We start from the raw sequence: 23,362 nt of genomic DNA on the forward strand, positions 1-23,362 counted from the left end.
TATGTTTATACACACTGTGGTTCATAATCTTGTAACGCATGATATGTCCAAGTCTTATTGCGATTTTCAATAGTTTTGTTATTTGTGGTTATAAAGCTCCAATGTTTCTCCTAATTTCTGTATGTAATGAGTAATACTCCAGAAAATACAGAAAAGAAGCTTTGTGGCTCTTGAGGAATAATAGCAATCTAAATTTTTTTAAAAATTTGAAGTTAAGGCATACCTGTTAGAAAGTGAGGAAATTGAGAGATACTCACAGTTCGACTGATCAAAACTCCAAAATAATCTACCAAGCTCTCGCCATAGAAAAAGTAATTGGATGTGATCAAGAAATACCAAGAGAGAGACCGGAACCATGGGAGACCATGAATTCTGTATACTGTGTATCCAATATTGATGATTTCTTCAAAACACTTGACTTGCACAATGAGAGTCTGTAAGATGGAAAATAAAGCAATCATAATTTCAGGAAATTTAACAGCTAGAGACACTTTGCGCAGTTTCAAAAAGAATGAGAGAGAAAAAAACTCAACGCAAACTCCAAGTGTTTGGCTGTAACTCACACAAAATGAAGGCCAGTCATTAATTCCAATTAATTTTCCACAACGCATCCTCCATCTTAATTGAGGGGGATAGCGTTTTTTCAGGACATTCTTGAAGCCTCATGTAATTTCTGCCATTATTTAGTGTTTATATTTTGTAAGCCAATATGGCATCTTGTAAAATTATACTATTGCTGAATAAATAATAATAAAAAGAAAAAAATAAATTTCCAAAGGTCTCAGGATACCTCTGATTTTCAATTTTTTGCATAAACTTTTTTTTTTAATTCTTTCTAATAGTGATCACTTGTTTAGCAGTTGTTAAAAAAATGTGATGTCTCGCAACAAATGGGAAGTCTGAGTGGCTTTTTCACTCCCGATTCGGTTATATTTATAAAAAAAAATTAATACCTCGGCAAAAACTGAAGTGAAGAACCCTTGTCTGTTCCCAATTCGAAAAGACAGTAGGTACGATAAATTTAAAATTTACAAGGCTTTCAGTGGCCATTTGAAGCAATTACAGAGCCTTGCAACTGGAGCTCAAATTTTTAGTCATTTTTACTCTTTTTATCAATGCACATGACGCTAATGAGAGATAGCAGTTTGAAGGGGAAAAAGGCTGGAGTCCATAGTCTTTTCTAATTTTGTCACAGACTTTGGAAAATAAACTTCCTTGACATTTCCTTAAAATCCCTGACAAATAATAAAATTCCATGACAATTCGATCGTTTCCGTGAAGAATTTTAGGTAATTAATTTTTTTAAGAATTTTTGAATTTAAGTTTTTCCTATTCTAAAAAGCAAATAAAGGTTGTTTTATACCTGATGATTTCGTCACTAGTTTAGGCCAGTTTTTCTATAATGTTTAAAATTCGCTAATATTTCAAGGTTTTCCTTGTCTTACCCAAAGGAGAGTCGGGAGTTAAACAAAGAACTTTGAAGATCAACTTGTGATAGTTTTCCCTTGAAATTTCACAATTAAAGGGTGTTTCAGGGCCTTCTGAGTCCCTTAAAGCCATGGTGTCTAGAATTCTTGATTTTTTCTTGATTTTTTTTGATTCCCAGATATTTCCCTTCCTTCTCCTGATTTCTGCGGACAAATTCCCTGATGAAAATCTGGGATTTCCCCTTATTTTCCTCCATATTCTCTAAAAAATAACTCGATTTTTCTCGAAATTTCGGGGGGGGGGGGGGGAATCAATTGTTTTATCTCTTGTCCAATTTTTTGAAGCCTAGTCAAAACAGACCATCGATTTTTAGAATAATTTTACTTTTTGTGGAGAAAGAAACATATATTCATATAAACATTCATATATTCATAAAAACATATATTCCCTGATTGTAGCACCGATTCCCTGGCAAATTCTCTGATTTTTCCTGATATCCAATTTAGTTCCTGAGAAACCCGAGTACTTCCCAGTTTTTTCAGGTCCTACACACCATGTTATAAACCCATTGTTCCTATAACATTAGAGGGGAGCAACTATTATTAAATCTTTTATCAGTGAGAATAGGTCAACTGGTCGGGTCAAAGCTTCAATAGTGCATTTATGCATCAACGAGATATGGTAAAGTTCATGCCCCCCATGGCTGCAATCACACTTGACTCTTCCTCAAAATAAATCTGGTCACCACACACAAACATATTGGAAAAACGTAAACACAAGGTTACATAATCCTTAAGCATCAAAGCAGATGTTTCATTGTTATCGTGTAGTATTGGAAAAAGAAGCCCTATATCTGTAGTGTAATTCAGACAAGCAGGTGAGAATAACAAAAGGACCGAGAACTGTTGAACAATTGACTGGTGCTCTTTATTCCTCATTCTATCCACCTAAATGATTAAACATTCTATGTGATAGGTTTTCTGCATTTTGTCATGAAATAAAATTAAACCACTCGAACTAAGGGGCTCCTCAAGAATTGCACAAGGCATTTCAGCTGACTTTTTTACCCCCTCCCCATGTAAGACTACTGTAAGACAACTTCTCACTCCCCCTCTACCCCCTAAGGGGGGAGGGGGAGCATGAAACACATGCATGAAAGGGTCCATGTCACGGTAAAGATAGTTTCTCCTCATTTAAATACCCGCACCCATTTAAAAGAGAGAACATACATTGTAATGCTAAAATTCTTACCATTGTTGAAGAAATATTCTAGATTTAAGATAAATTCAACAATTTGTTTCAAATTTAAAAAAATTGAAAAGGAGAGGAGAAAAGAAAACTTACAATGACCATCAATGCAAGCGGGCCTCCATAAATTGTTAGACAGAAAACGGCAATCAGCAAGCAAGTGAAAATTCCTCGAATCGTCCAGTTTCTCCATCTGTAAAAGCATTAATAGTCAGTGTTTGGTCAGTCTTACATTTATAAACGAAAATGATGACATTTTCATAAAGAAATTTACTTTTCACTATCAGAAAAATCTGTTGTCATGCCATTTAAAAATGGTATTGGAGCCACAACTTTAATTAACTATTATACATGTCATTCCAGACTAGCTACTTATTTCTCTCCAAACTGCCTGGGATGTTCATATAAATATTTTAAGAATTTGTCACAAACGTGGGAGACTGCTCATCAGGATTTTTTTAATTCAGGACGAATTACTTTTCTAGAAACTTGAATGTATTCTTAGACATTCCAAATTCTGGGTACATTCATTTTATTTTTTAGACAGTATGGTTGCTTAAACACCATGGAGTTCAGAAACGTTTCCTTTAACTGTTCAGGGTTAATTCACTTCATAATCCCTGATTTATCACCGGTTGTATATTTGCTTAGACAAAACATGTTAAAACATTGCACTTATTTTTTACAGTCAGGTGAAAATGCCTTGGAGTAAAACATGCTGCACTAAAACAGCATACTTTCCAAATCCTGATACTGCGACAAAAAGTAAAAACTACAATTTTTCACTTATTAAGTCATAAAAATGTTCACCTTAAGAGTTCAAAAATATCAAATACAGTCGAACCTTGGATATCTAGCGATATTTGTGGAGACCTGCACCAGATACTGAAAACGCTGGATAGTCGAAAAGCCACAGTGTACGTTAGCAAAATGAAAAAGCTGAAAAAACTGACCTTAAGATAAACAAATTTCCTCAAAAATAACCTTAGAATGCCTGCTGAATAGCTGGCAGCAGATAACAAAGGTTCGACTGAGGTAAGAAAAGATAGACTTTTCGAGTATTAAAGGGAAGAATTTAAAACTGTCATTACCTTTCTGGTACATTTTCCAAAATAACATTGAGCACACCCGGAGTTTTATTCGTCCCAGAGGGAATTTTTGAGGACAGATCATGTTTATCATCTTCAGAATCTATATCCTCTTTCTAAAACAAAACAAGAATTTAAACAGATGAGATTACCAGGACAAAAAAAAAAAAAACATTAACGAAGGGGATGCTTGATGCAACTATGAAAAAACCATTGAAAAACTTAGGATTCTTACAATTTGGAAAATAATGTAGAGAAACGAATTTAAATGCTATCCAAGATGGATGGTACAGAAAATTTTCCAGAAGTTTCAGCTCCATCTGAAAACAGATTTTCTGGACATAAATGTATTTGACGAAAAGTCTCCCGTTCCAGAGGGAAGAAGGAACGAATCACCTTCTAAAATTCCACAGTCTATTATAAAGGACCATACGAATTTATCTCTGTACTGATGGCCAAAGTTGGTAACGACGCATCTCCACTGCAATGTTTCATAATTTCCCCTTTTATTTTATTTTTTTGAAGAAAAACAGTGCAACTTTATGGCTTGAAGTTTATTCAATATATTCTGCTAACACGGAGGCAAAATTAAGGAAGTTTTCAAGCAATTATGTTGACTGATTTTCAAAAAAAAAAATAAAGTAAGACAGGAAGTCTGCAGCTTCGCAAAACAGAGATACGTCGTTTTGTACTTTGGCTATCGATATCCTCTTTCAGAATCTCCGGTTGTGACAGTTGAAAAAGAAAAAAAGCTCCCTCAGGGCACTTGCAGGGAGGTAGTAGGTCAAGAATATCAGGATATCTTCTCTCCTTCTCTTTAACCTCCTTGCTCCCCACCATAAAAAAGTCGAGGAAGGATAGGTACACATTTTCTGAGCAGATTCTAGGGTTAATCTCAAAATTACAGCCTTGATAGCAAGCTCCTGTGGAATTACTGAGATGTTAATTTTTTCATTCATTTTTTATCCTTGTTAGTTAAAACAAAAGATTTGAAAACAATTTTTTTTTTTGGATGATTCATTCTGTCACTTATTGAGAGAAAGCATGAAATAAGACCACAATAGTATACCTACATTTTATCATTGAATACATGCAAGCATAGCGAGAAGTTTCAGTTCAAACAATTGTTAGTGTTTGAGTTGCAAGAACATTGATAGGGAAAATTGTTGTCATGATGAGCTGTTCAGGCAAATTTATTGGATATCCATCATTAACAATGTCAACCTTGAGTTCCATGCATTGATGACCCAACACTCAACGAGAGGAAAATTTCTTTGAATTGTGCGGAAATTCTTGAAAAACCTATTTTGACTCATGGACATTGGTGCTTTCATCAAACACACAAAAACCACGAGAGACACTTTCAAGAGAAGTTTCTACATTTTAAAAGCAGAGACAACAAGGTTCTCCTTGGAACTGAAATTCTTCAATTGATCAACCTAAATTTATGTAACAGAGTGTTATGATGAATTAATAATTTTTTATTAAGACTAAAGGGCTTGGCTTCGTCCAACTCCCACAACGCTTCGCGCCTCAGGTGTTATGTGCTACGCATGACTCTTATGATTTTATATTTGTAGAATAAGATATCTCCATTGGTGCAAACCACTGTGAAGTTGTACTATTTCGCAACAAGGATACTTGCAAATATTAGGGACAACATACTGAGGGTGTACAGCTTGTTGCGGTTTCTGATGCAGGTGCGAGGTATATTTATCTGTGATTTATTATCAACCATTAGAATGAGTAATTCACAGGGGTTGCTGAAGTATTGATGCCCAAAGTGCCAATTTACGTATCTCCATTCCTGTGTTTCAAAATTTTCGCTCCGATTTTATTTTTTCAAGGAGGAACAAGCCAACTTTTTAGCTTGAAATTTATACAGAATATTCTGCAATTAGAGAGGAAAAATCAAGGACGTTTTCAAGAAATTACGCTGAGTAGTTTGCCAAGGAAAAAATAAAATATGACAGGAATTCTGCAAAGTTGCAAATGCAGATATGTGGTCTCCCACCTTGGTCATCAATAATATGCTTACTTGCTGGACAGTGAGGGATATCAATGACTTGGCTGAACAAGATTCATACTTTTTTTTTTTTACATTAAATCCATCCTCATTTTGCAGATTTTATGCACCGCTATGGAGGGAGGAGGGAGGAGGGGTGTTGCAATGTGAACATAAAAAGGAAACGATATTATGGAAAAAAAATTAAATGAAAATGATGGTAATGAAAAAAATATGAAATACTAAATGATAACGATGGTACTGAAAAATACAAAGAAAGGAAATAATTGAATGCTTAAACACAGCAGGCAACTTCAGGCTTGTTAAAAATGCGTAATATCTGTTAGGTATTAGTTCTTAATGATTAAGTGGTAGGATCCATCCTCTATTAATTTGAAATCAGCCAAGATGGCAAACATTCTTCTGCTTGGAGGAATTCATGATTCCTCAATTCATTTTTTCTTCCTGATACTTCAAAAAAAATTCCTTGATTACTTATTTCAAATAATTCTGATACTTTTTATATTTAATATACAAAAAATAAGTTGAAAACTTTCATTTTTTTTCATGAGATTCTACAACGTACCTAAAAATATATTCTTATCTTCTGTTATTTTTTCCAATTTCCTAATATATCAGTGGTTTTTCCTGATTAACACAATTTTTTAATAAAATCAAGTTTTTAAGGTTTTTTCTGCTACCCTGTCAAGATAAGACTGGACTAGGTATTGAAAGAATTAAGATACCTATGCCCAAAAAAAAATCAGATTTTGTAAATCTGGAAAATAAGGTTCTTTTTGGGAGAATTCTTCCTCCTTTGTTCTTTCAGGATCCTGTTATTTTCTCCTCAACTGCCCTACTTTTTTTCTTTAACAGACTTGGCAATTCGACTTCTTCAAGTAACTCATTAGCATAGATGGAGAAAATATGTATGAAAGGAATATAATTTTTAAAAATTTGCCACTTACCAATGAATCAGCACTTAAGTGATATTCAGCATGGGAAAACCAGCGATTAGAGTAATGAGTATATAAACAGGGTTTACAAGGGTAGCTGGTAAATGCACGTGGCTTAATTTTCCTAAGTTTCTGATACACATTGATAATTCTTCTGCCAACATTACTGCCTTTGGTCCCTGCTTTCGGCAAATATTTTCTAGATAAGAGACTAATTCCATCATTAGATCCTTCATCGCAAGCAAGATCTTCTTTGGTCACTTCATCAGTCACCTGTTATGATGGCATTCATACCAAATAAATAAAAACAATTAGAACTAAAAAAGAGGATCAACTTAACAAAATAAAATAAAATAAAAAGGGGAAATAAATTAAAATAAGAGTATGATGATGATCGATAGGCATGGCTTCTGTGAAAAGAAGGAGGAAACAACAAGGAAATACCTAAAGACAAATTCAAGCTGCAACTATTTGAGGCACCCGAACTGGGGCAAATACTAACAAAACAGGTTAAAAATATAAGAGCAAATGCATCATTAGATACGTAAACAAGAGGAAAAAAGAACACTGTGGCCGGCAAAATCAATATATTGATGGCTGAAGTGCACAAACAAATCACTGCTGCACATAAAATGGCTCAGATTCATAAAATTGATGGTTCTACATCCTTAATTTTGCAATACTGATGTGTTTGTGCAGTTGCAACCGTCAATAATAAGATTACTTGGGCGTGCAATTAATGAAACAAGGCGACAGCAAGGCAAAACAAAACAAAAAAATAGACAGTTGTGTTAAAGCCAGATGCGACCAAGATTGAAATTTCATCTATAATGTTCAACGTACGTGTACGTTAATTTTCCCCATGGATTCAAAATTTTTAGCTAGAAATAAGAATGAACTTTGCAGGAGAATACTTGGTTTGTGGCAAAGCAAGAACTTTCTTAAGAAAACAGAGGTCATGTTTCTGATTTTAATTTTCTTTCTTCCATTACTTAGCTCACATTTTGGATAAAAATCCTCTGGTTTTAGATGCATGTTTAACCCAATAGAGGAAATAAAAATATACTTCTCTGGTAAAAAATTATCAGAGTAATAAATACATAGTGTTGAAGTGTACCTACTGAATTGAAGAAAATCAAAGGAAAAAGTGATGTTCGTCCTAACTTAAGTTGAACAAATATAATTTGACATTAGCCCTCCGTTGAGATCAATTTACGAATTCGAAAATCCAACAGGAAAAATATTTCCGCAATCGATGATCTTCTTGATGAGAAAAAAGTAGCATGGTCAATTGATGATGACAATCAATCCCTCCAAAGAGCGGGAACGGGAATCATCCAGGGGCGTGGCGTGCTTTGCAATATATCGATTTATCCGTCATTTAAATCTATGGAAAAGGATCGATAGACAGGGTGTTTGCAACGAACGCCTTAATGATCGATTCTTTACCATAGCTTCAAGTGGGGTAGTATCGATAATAGGTCACTCACGCTTCGCCACTCGAATCGTCGTTATAAGAAAATCATGTTTTCGCGAGAGGCAACCTCTCCCGTTGAGGACATTGACCTTACTCTATACTTCGAATATCGAAGGTGAAAAACCCCGGAAGGAGTAGAAGGGAGAGGGGACAGGTGTCTGCATAAACGCACGCCCGCTGTACTTGTTACTCCTTTTTTAATATTCGCGCGCCAAAGGCGACCGGGCTCTGCGCAAACTGCGCATGCGCGTGCAGTCCAGTTTAGAGCGCGCGAAAATAACATTTTAAGATGGCGGTTGGCGGGAAACAATAATCAGTGATCTTGCGATTAATATTTCAACGACCGTTCTTTCTTGGCACGGCAGTATTTCACGCTTCGATTTTTAACGGAGTGCAGTTTTACCGCCGATATGCGCGTCAACCGATGACGGCGGCAAGATTAACAGGCGCAAATTATCTTACCTTGTTAAAGCGTTGATAATATTTGACCCACGAATTTTCACGAACGGATAAACTGCGAATTTGAGTTCTTGCTCTTTTGGGGGTTGATCCATCGTGCCAACCCCGGTTTCGCACGTGGGGGTCGTAAAGTTCTCGAGCGCGCAAAACAACTTGACTAGTGACCGGCATTTTCAACACCACCGTCTTGCAGGGAGCATCAAACGACCATTCCGGCAACGAAAAATGTATTTTAACAAAAGGAAAATTGAAATGTTAACTGACGTTCGCTCGCGTATATTCACAGTTGCGGGCCATTCACGAGAACAAAACCCGACACAACAGTTAATTGCGAGACACAACCTTCGCGAAACTCGGATAAATGCACGGGCAACCGCGGAAAAACGATGCTTTTTTAAGATTTTATCCGCGGTATTATTCAGAGAAATCACATAGATGAACCGATTTTACTGAACAAACACTGAGTAGAAAAATTGAAATGTTAACTGACGTCAACTCGCGTATATTCACAGTTGCTGGTCATTCACGAGAACAAAATCCGAAACGACAGTTTAGCGAGACACTACCTTGCCGGAACTTGAGTAAGTGCACGGGCTACCGCGGAAAAACGATGCAATTTTATAGATTTTATCCGCGGTATTATTCAGAGAAATCACATAGATGAACCGATTTTGCTGAGCAAGCACTGAGTAGAGAAATTGAAATGTTAACTGACGTCTACTCGCGTATATTCACAGAATGTTGACTGACGTCTACTCGCGTATATTCACAGTTGCTGGCCATTCACGAGACCAAAACCCGAAACTACAGTTTAGCGAGACACTACCTTGCCGGAACTTGGGTAATGTACGGACTACCGCGGAAAAACGATGCAAGTTTTTAGATTTTATCCGCGGTATTATTCAAAGAAATCACATAGATGGACCGATTTTTCTGAGTAAAAACTAAGTAGAAACACGGAAATGTTAACTGACATTCACTCGCGTATATTCACAGTTGCTGACCATTCGCACGAGAACAAAACTCGACACGACAGTTTAGCGAGACACTACCTTCGCGAAACTCGGGTAAGTGCACGGGCTACCGCGGAAAAACGATGCGATTTTTTAGATTTTATCCGCGGTATTATTCAAAGAAATCACATAGATGAACCGATTTTGCTGAGTAAAAACTAAGTAGAAAACTGGAAATGTTAACTGACTTCCACTCGCGTATATTCACAGTTGCTGATCATTCACGAGAGCAAAACCCGACACGACAGTTTAGCGAGACACTATCTTCGCGGAACTCGGGTAAGTGCAAAGGCTGCCGCGGAAAAACGATGCGATTTTTTAGATTTTATCCGCGGTATTATTCAGAGAAATCACATAGATGGACCGATTTTGCTGAGTAAAAACTGAACAATCATCAAGAGGCTGAGGTAGGATGTTCACATCCTTCGGCTATCTGGACTAAGTGGTTATGTCGTTATAGACCTGATATCTTCTACGCTCAATGAGATACTCAACAAGACTGAAGTCCGCAAATCAAAATAGGCGACTGATTTTAAATTGAAAATTCGAGTCAGAGGTTGGGTCCGCGGGGATCTAAATGGAATTCGAGTTTCCGTGATGGTCATGCCTAAACTCTAGATGAAGCGCCGTGAACTTGCGATGGACAAACCCGGGTTTACGGATCAAGCGCTCAGGTAGGTGTAGGTAAGTATGCGGCATACTGTATGCCTCGTCTGCTTGCGACTTATCCGGAGGATGAATTTAATCTTTGCGCCCGAATGTAAATTGCACCGATGTGCGGGTATGATAATGCGCGCGCTCGAATTATCATAAACGTTCATCATTGGAGAGGATTTAAATTCACTTCGCTAAGAGTGGTATGGAAATGTGTCCTGTCCGTTTGAAGAGCACGGAGCAGATTTACGTCAAGTCCGTTTCCTTGCACGCTAGGTACTTCACTACTGCCGTGCTAAGCAAGAACGCCGTATGAAACTTCAGGCGTTGCCAAATTCCCTTTGATAAAACACGAATTTCCTGGTAAACTTATGAATATTCTCCTTCCATTTTTTCAGATGATTTTGGTCGTAATTTCACCTGAAGTCCCTGAAAATTTTAAGGAAAAATATTCATATCTCTCCACTGAAATAAACATTTAATTGAAGGAAATTTGGCAACTCTCGGATGTTCATACGGCGTTCTTCCTTAGCACGGCAGTACTGCCGTGCTAAGGAATAACGCCGTATGAACCCTCGAGAGTTGCCAAATTTCCTTCAATTAAATGTTTATTTTGTAGTGAAGATAAGTATATTTTCCCCTGAAAATTTCAGGAACTTTAGGTGAAATTGCGACCAAAATTATCTGAAAAACTGGAAGGAAAATATTCAGAAGTTTACCAGAAAATTCGATGTTTATCAAAGAAAATTTGGCAACGCTCAAAGGTTCATTCGGCGTTCTTCCAGAGCACGGCAGACTAGATGAGAGGAGAAATTCCACTGAGGAACTAGGAGTTGAAATGAAAGCACCGGGAGTAGAAAAGGAAAATTGAATTTCAAAAAAATGAGGAGCTCAGTACTTAATTAATTATACATGAAAGTGGGGGGAAATCGCACGACCGAAAATAGATTACCTGCAGCTCCGCGACCACCTGATCGTTTCAAATCACGTGTATTTAAATGGGAAATGATAGAATTGTCAGACAAGTTTGCCTTGAATTTTGGTCGACTTTTTGAGGTTCTGTTGATTTTATTAATATTTTGGTGCCCTAAATTTGGAATTTTCAAAGGTTCAGTGATATTGAATAGGAAGATTTTCGAGGAATTCACGTCGGAAAAATAAGAATCCAACGCTTTGCTTACGGACGTGTTTTTCAGCGTTTAAAATCACGTGACCAATCAGAAAATGAAGTATCCTGCTCTAATCATAAAAATATAATACAACGTGTTGATTCTATCTGGTTTAATTATGGTTCCAATGGTTTCTTATGGTTCTTCAAATGGCAACGACCCCAGAATGCATTGCGTGGATAGTGGGTAAATTTTCTGATGGGCCAAACGCCATGAATTTTGTTAGATCAGTAGAGCAGACGTAAAAAAGATGAGAAAATACTTGTGAAAGGTTGTAGCTCTAACGATACCTTCGTATTAAAGTGCAATTGGAGCTAATCAAAATGTTTGATGGGGCTGAGAAATTCAAGGTCAAGCACTGGAAAGAAAAGTCCCTTGGATCCAGAGTTCAGACTTTTGAAAAATTTGACAAGAAAAAATACTCTTGATTCAATTTGACATTCCTTGAATTAAAAGGAAATTCGCTTAGATTAAAAGGCTCTATTCTCGATTCAAGCTTTTTCCAGTGAGTAGCGCGGTGTTTCCTGTATGGTCACGGTTAAGTTAACTTCCAGGTTTCACTAAATGATGTTGTGTTCGCGAATATCGACCACAAAATCTGCTCAAATCCACAACCAAAAGTTCTAAACCACTCCTCCCTCTATGGGTTCTTTGCCCCCGTCCCCCCCTCCACCGCTTTCTTTACGTGAGTGACCAATTTTCTTCCAAAATATTTACGCCTGGTTGCCAATGGGCTAGATCGTTTGTGTTTGACGCAACGAAGTTTTGAGGCTTGACGCAAAAGTTGGAAAAAACATCTCAGTTGGCGTCGCGTGTTGCTCTCTGTGAAAACGAATAGCGAGTCTCATCGCTTTTGGAACGATCGCGTTAAAATCCGACATCAACATCGCCGCATTCGTTACCGCAAACGCAAGCCGTTGCGTTCATTAGCCACCAGGCTTTACTTACACTTGCACTCTTCACTTATGAGTTGGTGTGGGGGTTTTATCTAAACCACTCGCATACCACTTAAGAGGGGAATGAGAGTTACATTTTCAACCTGGCAAAAGTTGCCAACTTAAAAGTATCAGAATGAAAACCAATAATAGTTTATACAAATTTACAGGTTACGTGAATCAATTTTACACACAATTTTTTTTTAAAAAAAATAATTTTAGGAGCTTTTTATAAAAATTTACAAGTTTTTTCTCCTCTTGCCCCCTCCCGCCCTTTTTTTTTCGAACGCGGCATCTAAGGATATAAGCAGAACGGAACGATAGGATTGTCTATTATTGAAGGAGGGATGAATAAAAATATGTCAAAAATGATCATTCTCAGCAAAAATATCTATTGAATTTTGTTCATAAGTTATTTCAGAAGTTGGAATTCAAAGCACAAAATCCATGAAAATCTGAAATTCATTTCGATCATTTAAGTGCCTACTTAAAGAGCGGGACTTTTTTAGGTAGTAAAAGGGTTGAAATCCAATGCCTAGTTTCTCGATATAGGCACTCTGTAACTCAGGTGCTTCAACTGACGACAACTCCCATGCATTTCTGAAGAGGCGAGAAAAGCGAAAGTGCCTTCAATTTTGAACACGCAACACGCACATCCGTGGAACACGAACAGTTGTATCCAGGCAGGTGCCACAATCAACGCACCGTCAGTGTAGTATTCGTAGGTCAAGACAATCACCGATTTCTGAAGAGGCGAGAATGTGCTGGTTACACGCTCAAATTTCCATAAATTTCCGATCAAATGGTGACTGGTACGCACCATCTACCATTAAATTTCTGCGGCCTGCAAAAATTTGATGGTAGATGATGGAACTGTGAGGCTCATCCTTCATCTGATTTCCACACAACCGTGCTTATTTCAGGCTTATTTCAATCAACGTGCTGTTTTAATTAATTTTACTCATCAACTTAGATAACTCTCGATCACCATCGTAGTCATCATTTTGATCGGAATTGGACGGAAATTTGAGCGTATAACTAGGCCAGAAAAGTGGAAGTGCCTTCAATTTTGAACACGCAACACGCACATCCGTGAAACACGAATAGTTGCATCCAGGCGCCACAATCAACGCACCATCAGTGTAGTATTCGTAGGTCAAGACAATCACCGATTTCTGAAGAGGCGAGAAGAGTGGAAGTGCCTTCAATTTTGAACACGCAACTCACACATCCGTGGAACACGAATAGTTGCATCAAGACGCCACAACTAACTCACTGTCAGTGCAGTATTCGTAGGTCAAGACAATCACCGATTTTAATTAGTCATTTTAAAAAAGACATAAGGGCCAGAAACTGTAGCAGGAGAGAACAGTATAAAACTTTTTTATCAACCCGTTCTAGTTTTCAGAGCTCTGGAATCTTAAAGCGATGGATTCTCTAATTACATTATTCTAGAATACTATTCGACACGTGAAAATTTGCCTACAATGTATCATCTAATTCCTGGCAGATTTTTAGCGCTGATCCCGTAAATGGCCTTAAGTTTTTTTGGATCAGCTTGATTTCCCGCGAAAAATCTGAATTTTCCCTAAAGATCGAGCTTTTCCAGAGAAAAGTCAATTTTCTGGAAAAGTGCAGGGTACGGAAAAACTAAGGTCATTTTCGAATTCAGCAGCCAAAGTTCCACTGAACACTGAATATTGCATGCCTATTAAGTTTTCCTTTCTGTTCCTACGATCGAGGTTTTTCCGGACAAGTGCTCCGTTCCGCCTATATGACACAATGTAAAGCTCATGCGATTGTTTTGCGTCGAAAATAAGGGGGGAAACTTTTTTCTCAGGTAACAAGTAGAGTAGGTCCCTCTCTATTTTTGTCGCTAAAGCCGAAAATGATTTCCGTTTTCTTCCAAAATGTACCAAATTTTTGGAAAATCGATTTTTCACGAAAAAGGAGTTTTTCAATAAAGAGAAAAAAATATCCCCTCTTAACGAAAACTTGATTTTCTGAGGATTTGAGGATGAACCGAAGGTAATTTTCGGCTTCAGCGGCAAAAATCAAGTGAGAATTACGCCACTTGCTACCTGAGAAAAAAGTGTTTCCCCTCCTTTCCGTCGCAAAACACTCAAATGAGCTTTACATGGTGTTAAATGTGAGGCAAAGAGCACTTATCTGGAAAAACCTCGATATCAGGAACAGAAAGAAAACTTTAATAGGCAATACTTGCATGGTCCTCTGGAAGTTTTTGGCTGCTGAATCCAAAAATAACCTTAGTTTTCCTTCACCATGCACAAGATTTCCGAAAAATTGACTTTTCTCCAGGGCCGGATTTACCTACTTGCCGCCCGTGGGCCGCCTTAGGCGCTAAGAGTTTCACGCCGACAACCGCTGCTGAACGCACTGTGTTTGACGCAATGCGTGAAGTATTCACGCAGTCTTGTGGGCGCTATGCGTTTCACGCTGATCGCACTGTGTTTGCCGCAATGCGTAAAGTATTTGAGCAGTCGTGTAGGGGCTAATATGTGTTACATGCCGATCGCCGCGCCGAGGGCTTCTCCTTTACATCTCAAGCCCTCGTCATCGTTTCTCTCTAAGTCCAGGCCGTTCCAGGCCAAATTGCGTGTTTGGTTTCTCTCTTAACTCGACTAATTAAAGGTGCTGTCTCTTGTATCACTGAAAGACGACAAAAGTAGAAATTACTTTACTCTCAGAAAATTAGAGATTTTGTCGCCTTTTCTCGTTTGTAATTTTTTTTTCTAAATTCGAATTTTCTATACGTACATTTAAAAAAAATTTCAAAATTTGCCGCCCCCTATAGATTTGCCGCTATGGGCCGCGGCCCAAGTGGCCACCCCCTTAATCCGGCCCTGCTTTTCTCTAGAAAAGCTCGATTTTTCGGGGAAAATTCCGATTTTTCCAGGGAAAATCGAGCTCACCCAGAAAGCAAAGGTCATTTTTGGATTCAGCACTAAAAAGCTACCCATGTCCTGGATAATTCCTTGAAGGCACATCCGCCCAAAAAAAAAGAATAATAAAAAAAATTGACCAGTGTAATCTATGATCAAAAATGGGTCGATCATTACAGTTTCTTACGATCTTCTCATGTTTTCATTTCTGGTGCTTAAGTCTTTTAAAGACTGACCGATTCAATTGTTGGCTGTAGATATTCTGGGTTCGTGTCGCTAACTGGTACAGTTACACTCACTCTACTTAGGTACCCTGCTACTAAAGTGCTACAACTAACAAGTCCTGAGGATCTCTGAAGAAGTGAGAAAAGTGAAGGCCTTCAATTTTTGGATGTGCAACATGCACATCCGTGAGAGACGAACCTTGCATCAAGGCGCTGCAGTCAACTCAGTCTAGTTTTTGTTAAGCGAAGATGCCTCCAATTTTTAAATATGCAATATGCACACCCAAGATACGGAGAATATGAGCAAAATTTAAAAAATCGTAAATTTATAATAAAAACTCTTGAGGAAAAGAAATAATGAGTTACAAAATTTATTAACGTTGGTTCGTTGGTACCTAACCTGTAAATTTTTTTGATACCTATTAAGTATATATACGACAAATAATTCGTCAGAAGGTGGTCAGTAGGAACATTTGATGATTGGCCTACGGAAGGCATTTAAAATTAACGACCAAGCCAAGGCCGTTGATGCAATTTTCAGACTTTCGACTGGCCAGTCTGTGGACTGGCTGCCCAGTTTGCAGAATGGGCAAGAATATCAGCCAGTTGGCGGAATGGGCAACAGGGGTTACCTGTCCATTTATGGGACAAAAAGTTGCCCAGTTCGACCATTTCGCCGACAGGGTGTAACATGAATACCAATTTGGACAAAATTCAATGTTTTTTCGGCAAAAAAAGAAGAAAAAAATGAGAAGAAAAACAAGGACTATAAATTAGACCTGCTCATTTTCTGGTAGAAATACAGTATCCGTCACTTCTACTGTCTGACGAAGACACATCCGCTGATGGAGTATCTTGTCATTGTCACCAACTGAACTTTGATTTCATTATCCTAATTACAATGCCTTTGTTTATGTACTTCCTATCAGATGTTCCAAACTTCTTTTTTCCTCTACAATCCTGTGTGGGAGTGAAAGCTGAAGATTACTATTTGGCTTTTTCTTTTCAGATAAGTCGGGTTCCATGGTAACATATAGGAAGTAAAAATTCAAAATTTCAGGCAGGAAATTCCTTGATTTTGTCATACTTAATAGCAAGCCATAATAAGGTCCTCAGGTACCTACGTAGTGATTCGTCCCATATACGAAAATGGCAGGAGTGGGAAGATTATATTTTGCCTGAGATACAGAAACTCTTCTATTTTTAATTAGTTATAAATTCTTTTGCAGGAAGATCATCGATTGCAAAGGCTGAAGGAGTTTTAATTTGTAGGCCCTGGCCCTTGTTGTAACTAGAGTCTACGCCTGGTAGGTGTAAATACACACTTCCTGACTGAGGCAGATCATCTACCGCTTTCATTTTGACGATGAAAGTAAATAAAAGAAACAAGATGGTAGATTTTCTGCCTCGTTCATGGTGCAAAAGCTTCTTGCGCCTGGCCTCTACCTGTGGTGCAAAAGCAGGTGCCTGTCCCTAACCTGTTTCCCTGACATTAAACCCTGCACATCTGCAGGACCTAACAATTTGCTTAAAATATCTCCTTCTGGTGGAACTTTTCCTATTCCCGTTTATTTGATTCCATCAGCTAAGGTGCATCAAAGAAAATTTATCCAGTTAGTTATCTTGCAACTTAGATAAGCTATAAGGGTTCCTCACCTACTTGATCAGTTTTCTGCAATAGCAGTGAATAAAGTAGGCATACAACCTTGTACTGATGAACCGCATCAAAATAGTGCATGATACACCAGATGGAAAATGCTCATCCTCCAAGGTTTATCTGAAGCTACGGGCGCCGTAAGGATTATCACTAGATGCTAAGTTTCATGATACATTTCTCAGGGAGGATTTAACTACAGAATGAATTATGATTTGAAAACAGTTGTTGCAGTACCAAATGCGTGCGATAATTTCAATGTAGCAGCAAGGTTCTCCCAGTAGGGCTGTCCTTGAGATGAAGATGAAACTTAGATCTTTAAAACTAAAAATAATGGTTAGAAAAGAAAACTTACGGTATCGCTCTCAGCTTCAGTAGGGGTTTGTGCTGGAGCTTCGGTTGCCGTTTCACTTTTCCTACTCCTCAGTTCAGATGACATGACGATGGACTATGGGAGATACAACACTACTGAAATAGCACTTGGGCTGAGAATTTCCTGAAAAGGAGGATGAGTAATGGGAATCTACTACTATGGGAGAGAAAATATGGAATCACTCAATATGACAATCTGTATCACTGGTTAGGCATGGTGTGACGAACGACGAGGTCCATTGTTTACAAACTTTAAATAAATCGGATTGAATGATAAAATTTGAAACACACACGAGACTGGCTTCATAACGATACTCTAATCAGTGGACCCTAGACCGATGAGGAGGGGGTCACCGTAGATAGTTCAATAACAATGCGACGGAAATATTTCTTCGGGTATTTAACTGAACAAGTTTCAGAATTCACAAACTCACGAATGACAGAAGCTGAAACGGCCAAAATGTAGGGCAACTCGACTCAATTTCTGCTGACAAATCCTGGGCATGGGCAATACTTCTCACCACTACATTTGCAAGGCAAACAGACTAACACAAACAACACAAACGAACACTAACACGATTGCGAAATTGATCACGGTTTACCTGCTGAATAAGAGCCTTTTTTGGTCATCTCTAAAAATGTTTACCTGGCAACAGTGTGCAAGTCCTTATCAGTTTGTTCCCGTACCACTACAAGTTTCAAAATGTAATCGTTATCCAGTAGCAAAGAGTCTCAATTACAAACATGAAAATATGAATAAATATAACAGTGCAATAAATTTGCACGCATAATAATTTTTTCATCTATATTGAAGATCTGGACGTATCAATATCCTCTTCTTTTTATATCTATCTTTCTTCGGCTATGCTAAAAAGTGCAATCTTATTTTCGTAGCTTTAGACCCTTGACTTTTGTAAAAGGTTGCAAGATTGTCGGGCTGTGCAAACAAATTTGCCAAAAATCACTAAATATCAAGTTAAACGTTTTTATTGCAAGTACAGCTTGACAACACGGATGACTCGTGTTTACGTCCAGTCTGAGCCTCATCCGTCAACTCAATGTGCTTTTATTACCATTAATATTTTTTAATTTTTCCGGTGAACTTTAAATAATACATCATGGTAAGTCAGAAGGAGAAATTCGCCTCTTTTATTCGTCAGATAAAATTCTATGCCTTTCAAATACTTTACTTCTGATGTTGGAAATTGCCTACTGTCACCATCCTAACCTCAAAAGTGCCGATTCATTTAGAAACTCGTAGATTTTTTGGAGCATAATCGTTCGGAGCAATCTTCATCAGGTCTGTTCTGATCACGGGGACTCAACAGCTTTATTGACATGCAACATACCAAATTAAAACGAGAAATTACCCAGTTTAACTCAGCTTTCTGATAGATGCGTTTCTCGGATGGTGAACAGTCCCCTAGCAGTGCAGACTCTTCTGACGGTGACCAACTAGACCAATAGAATGGCTATGGTAATAGATCTAGCTTCACGTCTTGTTATGAACGTCCCTGAAGAACTAAACTGCAGGCACTTTACAAAGTACGGTTGTATTATGATACTTGCCCTCTCAGTTGGCCCACTGGCACCAGGTACTTTAGAGGATCAGTCAAACGCACTTGTTTGATAAAGTCTGGCAGTTCCATCTTGTTGTGCAAGAATTTAAAAACAATCCTGCTCAACTGGGATTTTTTGGGTCCTAGCAAATACTTATTTTTGAAAATGAGAGTATCAACGTGTACCTTGTGCCAAAATCAACTTGCTACTTTCTAAAAATAGTCCTGAAATATACTTGCGTTTTTTTTTCAAGTCTACGCAAACCTTGAAGTTTTTTCGTCCAAATTTGGTTGTTTATAATATTTAGTATGGTAATTTTCAATTATGAAGTAATCATGTATTTTTATTCTGGCAGTTCCGTAATCAGTATGACAGCGACGTCACTGTTTGGAGTCCTCAAGGGCGATTACATCAAGTTGAGTATGCTATGGAAGCCGTCAAACTCGGATCAGCTACAATCGGTTTGAAAAATAAAACACATGCAGTATTAATCGCTTTGAAAAGGGCAACCTCTGAACTTTCTGCCCATCAGAAGAAAATCATTCCAATCGATGATCATATGGGAATTACCATTGCTGGTCTCACTGCTGATGCTAGAATGTTAAGGTAAGTTTCCAACTAGGGCTTTTACTTTTTGACTGAGGATGAAGAATTTAAGAAACTTCGTGACACAACAAATCGCTTTGAAAGAATGTGGCACTTGTGGGCTCACGTTTTCTCTTTCACTTTTGTATATGAGAGTGTAAGTAGTAGAGTATTATAGTATTGTAAGAAGAACAGGAACATCAGACTTTGTAATATTCCCAAGAAATAAACAAGGAAAAACTTTTTAAGTACCTATCATAGGAGAAGAGAAAAAATTTGAGGTACCAAAAATACCGCCTGCATATTTCTTATTTTTCAATTATGTTACTTAATTTTGCTTACTGGTCCTAATAAACCCGCAGCGTACGTTTTTAAATTGTATTTTGATGGTTTCGATAGAATTGCAACAAATTATAAGATTTGTTCAAACGCAAAGTTTGCACGTCAAATACTAACTGAGATATCATTCATTGAAAATGACAATGTAAGGCATCATTTATCACACAAGTACTTAGCATGGTGTCTTCCATTATGGTTTTATCAATCAGTGACAAATGCATTTGCTTGGGTTACTAGACTTAAACTGGTTGCTAAGGATGAAACCAAGATTGAAAAAACTTGGGTCTGCACTATTGCAATGGATGATGTCATATGCTATTTTTTTCAACGGATGCTAATTCTGTTAATATTGAATATACAAATTTAGTGGTCAGACGGATCTTACTAATTTTTTCAAATCTGTAAGCTGAAAACATCAAACATTAGCCTGCTCTGGTGATCTGGGTTGTGAAAAAATCGATGATTGCTCGTAGTGTGCGCGATTGCCAGTGCTACCTATCAGTGGATATTGAAACAACACAGTCCAACTCGGTGGGACATGACCATGCTCTGAAAATCTGCACTGTGCCACATCTGCCTCAGTCGGAATTAGACCTACCGTTGGTTATCAGTAGCCTGCTGAGCCTTGTGGAAAAATGTGATAAAGTATCATGAGATTTAGCTCAGGAGCATGGTCACACTCCGGGTTGCATGACGGTAGTTCCTGCTAGGTGCCTTTACCCCTTGAAGGTGCCTTGCCGGTCAGCCTGGCCTTTACTTACTTACTAAAACATCAAACCACTCTTTTGTGGCTAGTATAATTGACACTTTATCAGCGCTTATACCAAAGTTCTTAACTTTTTTTTATTCTTTGCTGCCAGATTTACTAAGAGTTGATGTCCTCCTTCAGAAAAGTTTAAGAACTCTGAAAGTGAAGAGAATAAGAAGTCATCATTAGCTGCTCCAGAAATTTGTCTGTACTTTTGGATAATTTATCAATCTTTGATAATGTAGTTACTTTTTCTTTTCAGCCGTTTCATGAGAACAGAATGCTTGAACTACAAATACACACACAGTGACCTACTGCCTGTCGGTCGATTAATTGCCAATGTAGGTAATAAAATGCAAGTTTGCACTCAGCGGTATGATCGTAGACCATATGGTGTAGGACTTCTAGTCGCTGGATATGATGTAAGTTTTTCTTCATTTTCTTCCCTCTACATTTGCAACTGGCTAGAGTCTTAACTGAATAAGCCCACCAACTTTCAGAGTGGGACGGAAAATCTGCCACACTGATCCTTGCCCTTATTTTCAATACGAAAATGAAGATAATAGATCTGCTACTTCTGCCAAGAGTTCATAAATTTATTTAGTGTTGACTTGGTGATGAATCAGTTGTAGATATTTTTCAATGACTATTGAATCTGTAAATAACCTTGGAAACGATTTTGCTTAGAGCAATGTCATATATTAATTGAACTTCAAGCAAATAATCAAGACCATGCTTTGTAGCCCCAACTTGTGCTATGTATTGTCAGAAAAATCTCAGCAAAAGTGAAAAGATAAGGCAGTGGTTCTTTGAAACTGTGGTATTGTCTTTTACGTGATCCACAAGAAATTTCATCATCCTCTTCAAGTAGGAAAATGTCTTAAAATCCTCTTTTATTTTCTGTTTTTAGGACTTAGGACCTCACATTTATCAAACATGTCCGTCATCTAACTATTTTGATTGTAAAGCAATGGCAATTGGAGCTAGGTCTCAATCTGCAAGAACTTACTTAGAGAAAACTCTCAACAGTTTTCCTGATTGTAGCTTAGAAGAATTGGTAAAGCACGGCCTAAGAGCCTTGAGAGACACACTACCCAATGAAGTTGAATTAAACACAAAGGTCAGTATTTTTTAAGTCTTGAAGTCTCTTTATAGAATTAATGCTCTCATTTTAGGCACCTCCGTTAATCAAGATCAATCCACACAGGTCAGTCATTGCGGACCTTTTTGAAATCCACTTCCCTGCCCGGCCCTAACTCGGCGGCACTCAATGCTACATCACAATGGGTGCTCCCATAAGAAATACATTGCAGGCACTCAATACTACGTCACTGCGCAGTAGAGTTCTAAAACTGGTCCTCGGGAATGACTGACCTGTGTGGATTGGTCTTGCCGTTAATTATGGTTTTTAATGTTCAATAAGTTGATTTTCTGTTAATTCTTTAAATTTTAACCAACAAAATGTATCTTTTTCTTAATTTTTTTGTGTGAGTGAAGAAGTTCGGAAGAAACTTGTGCCTTTCTTTTCTTCAGAAAGATGTATCATAATGAATCATTTAAACGTATCCTTTTCATTTCTAATTTTGCATCATTTGAGTGTAGATGCTATCAGTGTTCCATCTGAGGAAAGCTTACTCATCCTGTCCTCATTATTGACTAAAAGTAAAGTTATAAACTCTCTGTAACATGGCCATTGCTTTTTCTGTTGATCTCAGAATGTCTCAATTGCATTTGTGGGCAAAGCCACTCCATTCAAGATTCTAAATGAAGAAGAAACAGGTACTTACTTGACTCTAATCGAAGGTGATGAAAGACGAGGAGCTGGACCGTCCGATGAACCACCCAAAGATCCGCAGCCTAGCACAACCGAGAAGAAAGATCCCGTACCCGTAGTCTCCATGGAGACAGAGTGATCATTGTTATAAAGGGTGATTACTATTAACCTCCTTTTCTTCCTCTGTAAAAACATCTGATTTTTATATTAATTAATTAATGTGTTTGATATTTCATTTTTGTAATAAATTATTTTACTATGTCACGTAGGTTTTGTCTATTGTAAGAAATTGTTCCTCCAGTTAGTAAGTGGTATCTCAATGTTGGCAATATTGGTGACTGAGATACACTCATTTGGAGAATTATCCTCTGTAAAAGAAGAACACGAGCCTGTACATGAAATGAAAGGATTTGGTACCATTAAAATTTTTTTTATTACACTTTTAAAATGGAGAAATTTAATTTGAATCAGTCTAACTTGATCAGACGTTGCCTAATTTTATTGGATGTTTTATTTTTTTGACCGAAAACTAAGCGGTATTGAGACTTTAAATTTTGTGCGTTTATTTTTCGTAATCTAGGGTTAATTCTCAGAAAATTAAAAGGCGTTAAGAAGATTAGTTCTCTGTAATAAAAATAAAACTCAAGAGAAAATTAAGCAACATGAAATGCATTCAGATTGGTTGCGGTTAAATCTATCCGAATAATATTCTTTATCACCTCTTAAGCACAACAAGCTTTAAAAATAGAATTTGTTACTTTTCTTTTTGAA

General features: G+C 37.6%; 2 protein-coding genes across 4 annotated transcripts in view; one reads left to right on the plus strand and one right to left on the minus strand.

Moving 5' to 3' along the window:
- Window positions 1-18,141, minus strand: part of Cds (CDP-diacylglycerol synthase) — a 31,852-nt gene extending 13,711 nt beyond the window's left edge. The window contains exons 1-5 of one of the 3 annotated variants that reach the window (XM_019045338.2): window positions 17,569-18,141; window positions 6,738-6,998; window positions 3,768-3,880; window positions 2,773-2,869; window positions 258-434 (exon numbers count right to left, since the gene is read on the minus strand). In XM_019045338.2, the coding sequence (XP_018900883.1) occupies window positions 258-434; window positions 2,773-2,869; window positions 3,768-3,880; window positions 6,738-6,998; window positions 17,569-17,652 (732 nt within the window). In that variant the 5' untranslated portion in view covers window positions 17,653-18,141. Of the gene's footprint in view, window positions 1-257; window positions 435-2,772; window positions 2,870-3,767; window positions 3,881-6,737; window positions 6,999-8,664; window positions 9,090-17,568 lie in introns of those variants that run through there. The other 2 variants (XM_072302534.1, XM_019045339.2) reach the window with 2 other exon arrangements.
- Window positions 18,142-18,549: 408 nt separating this feature from the next.
- On the plus strand, window positions 18,550-22,855 carry Prosalpha6 (Proteasome alpha6 subunit). Its single transcript, XM_019045388.2, has 5 exons — window positions 18,550-18,706; window positions 19,501-19,751; window positions 21,080-21,239; window positions 21,728-21,937; window positions 22,533-22,855. Exons 1-5 carry the CDS (start codon window positions 18,704-18,706, stop codon window positions 22,728-22,730), a joined length of 822 nt encoding a protein of 273 aa, XP_018900933.1. The 5' UTR covers window positions 18,550-18,703; the 3' UTR covers window positions 22,731-22,855.
- Window positions 22,856-23,362: the final 507 nt, after the last annotated feature.

The sequence above is a fragment of the Bemisia tabaci genome, chromosome 7 (genome assembly GCF_918797505.1).
Source record: "Bemisia tabaci chromosome 7, PGI_BMITA_v3".
NCBI classification, from domain to species: Eukaryota; Metazoa; Arthropoda; class Insecta; order Hemiptera; family Aleyrodidae; genus Bemisia; species Bemisia tabaci.

Coding starts and splice junctions, on each gene's coding strand:
- Prosalpha6 (XM_019045388.2), top strand. Junction 19,752..21,079: donor GCTGATGCTAGAATGTTAAG/GTAAGTTTCCAA, acceptor TTTTCTTTTCAG/CCGTTTCATGAGAACAGAAT. Junction 21,938..22,532: donor AAGTTGAATTAAACACAAAG/GTCAGTATTTTT, acceptor TGTTGATCTCAG/AATGTCTCAATTGCATTTGT.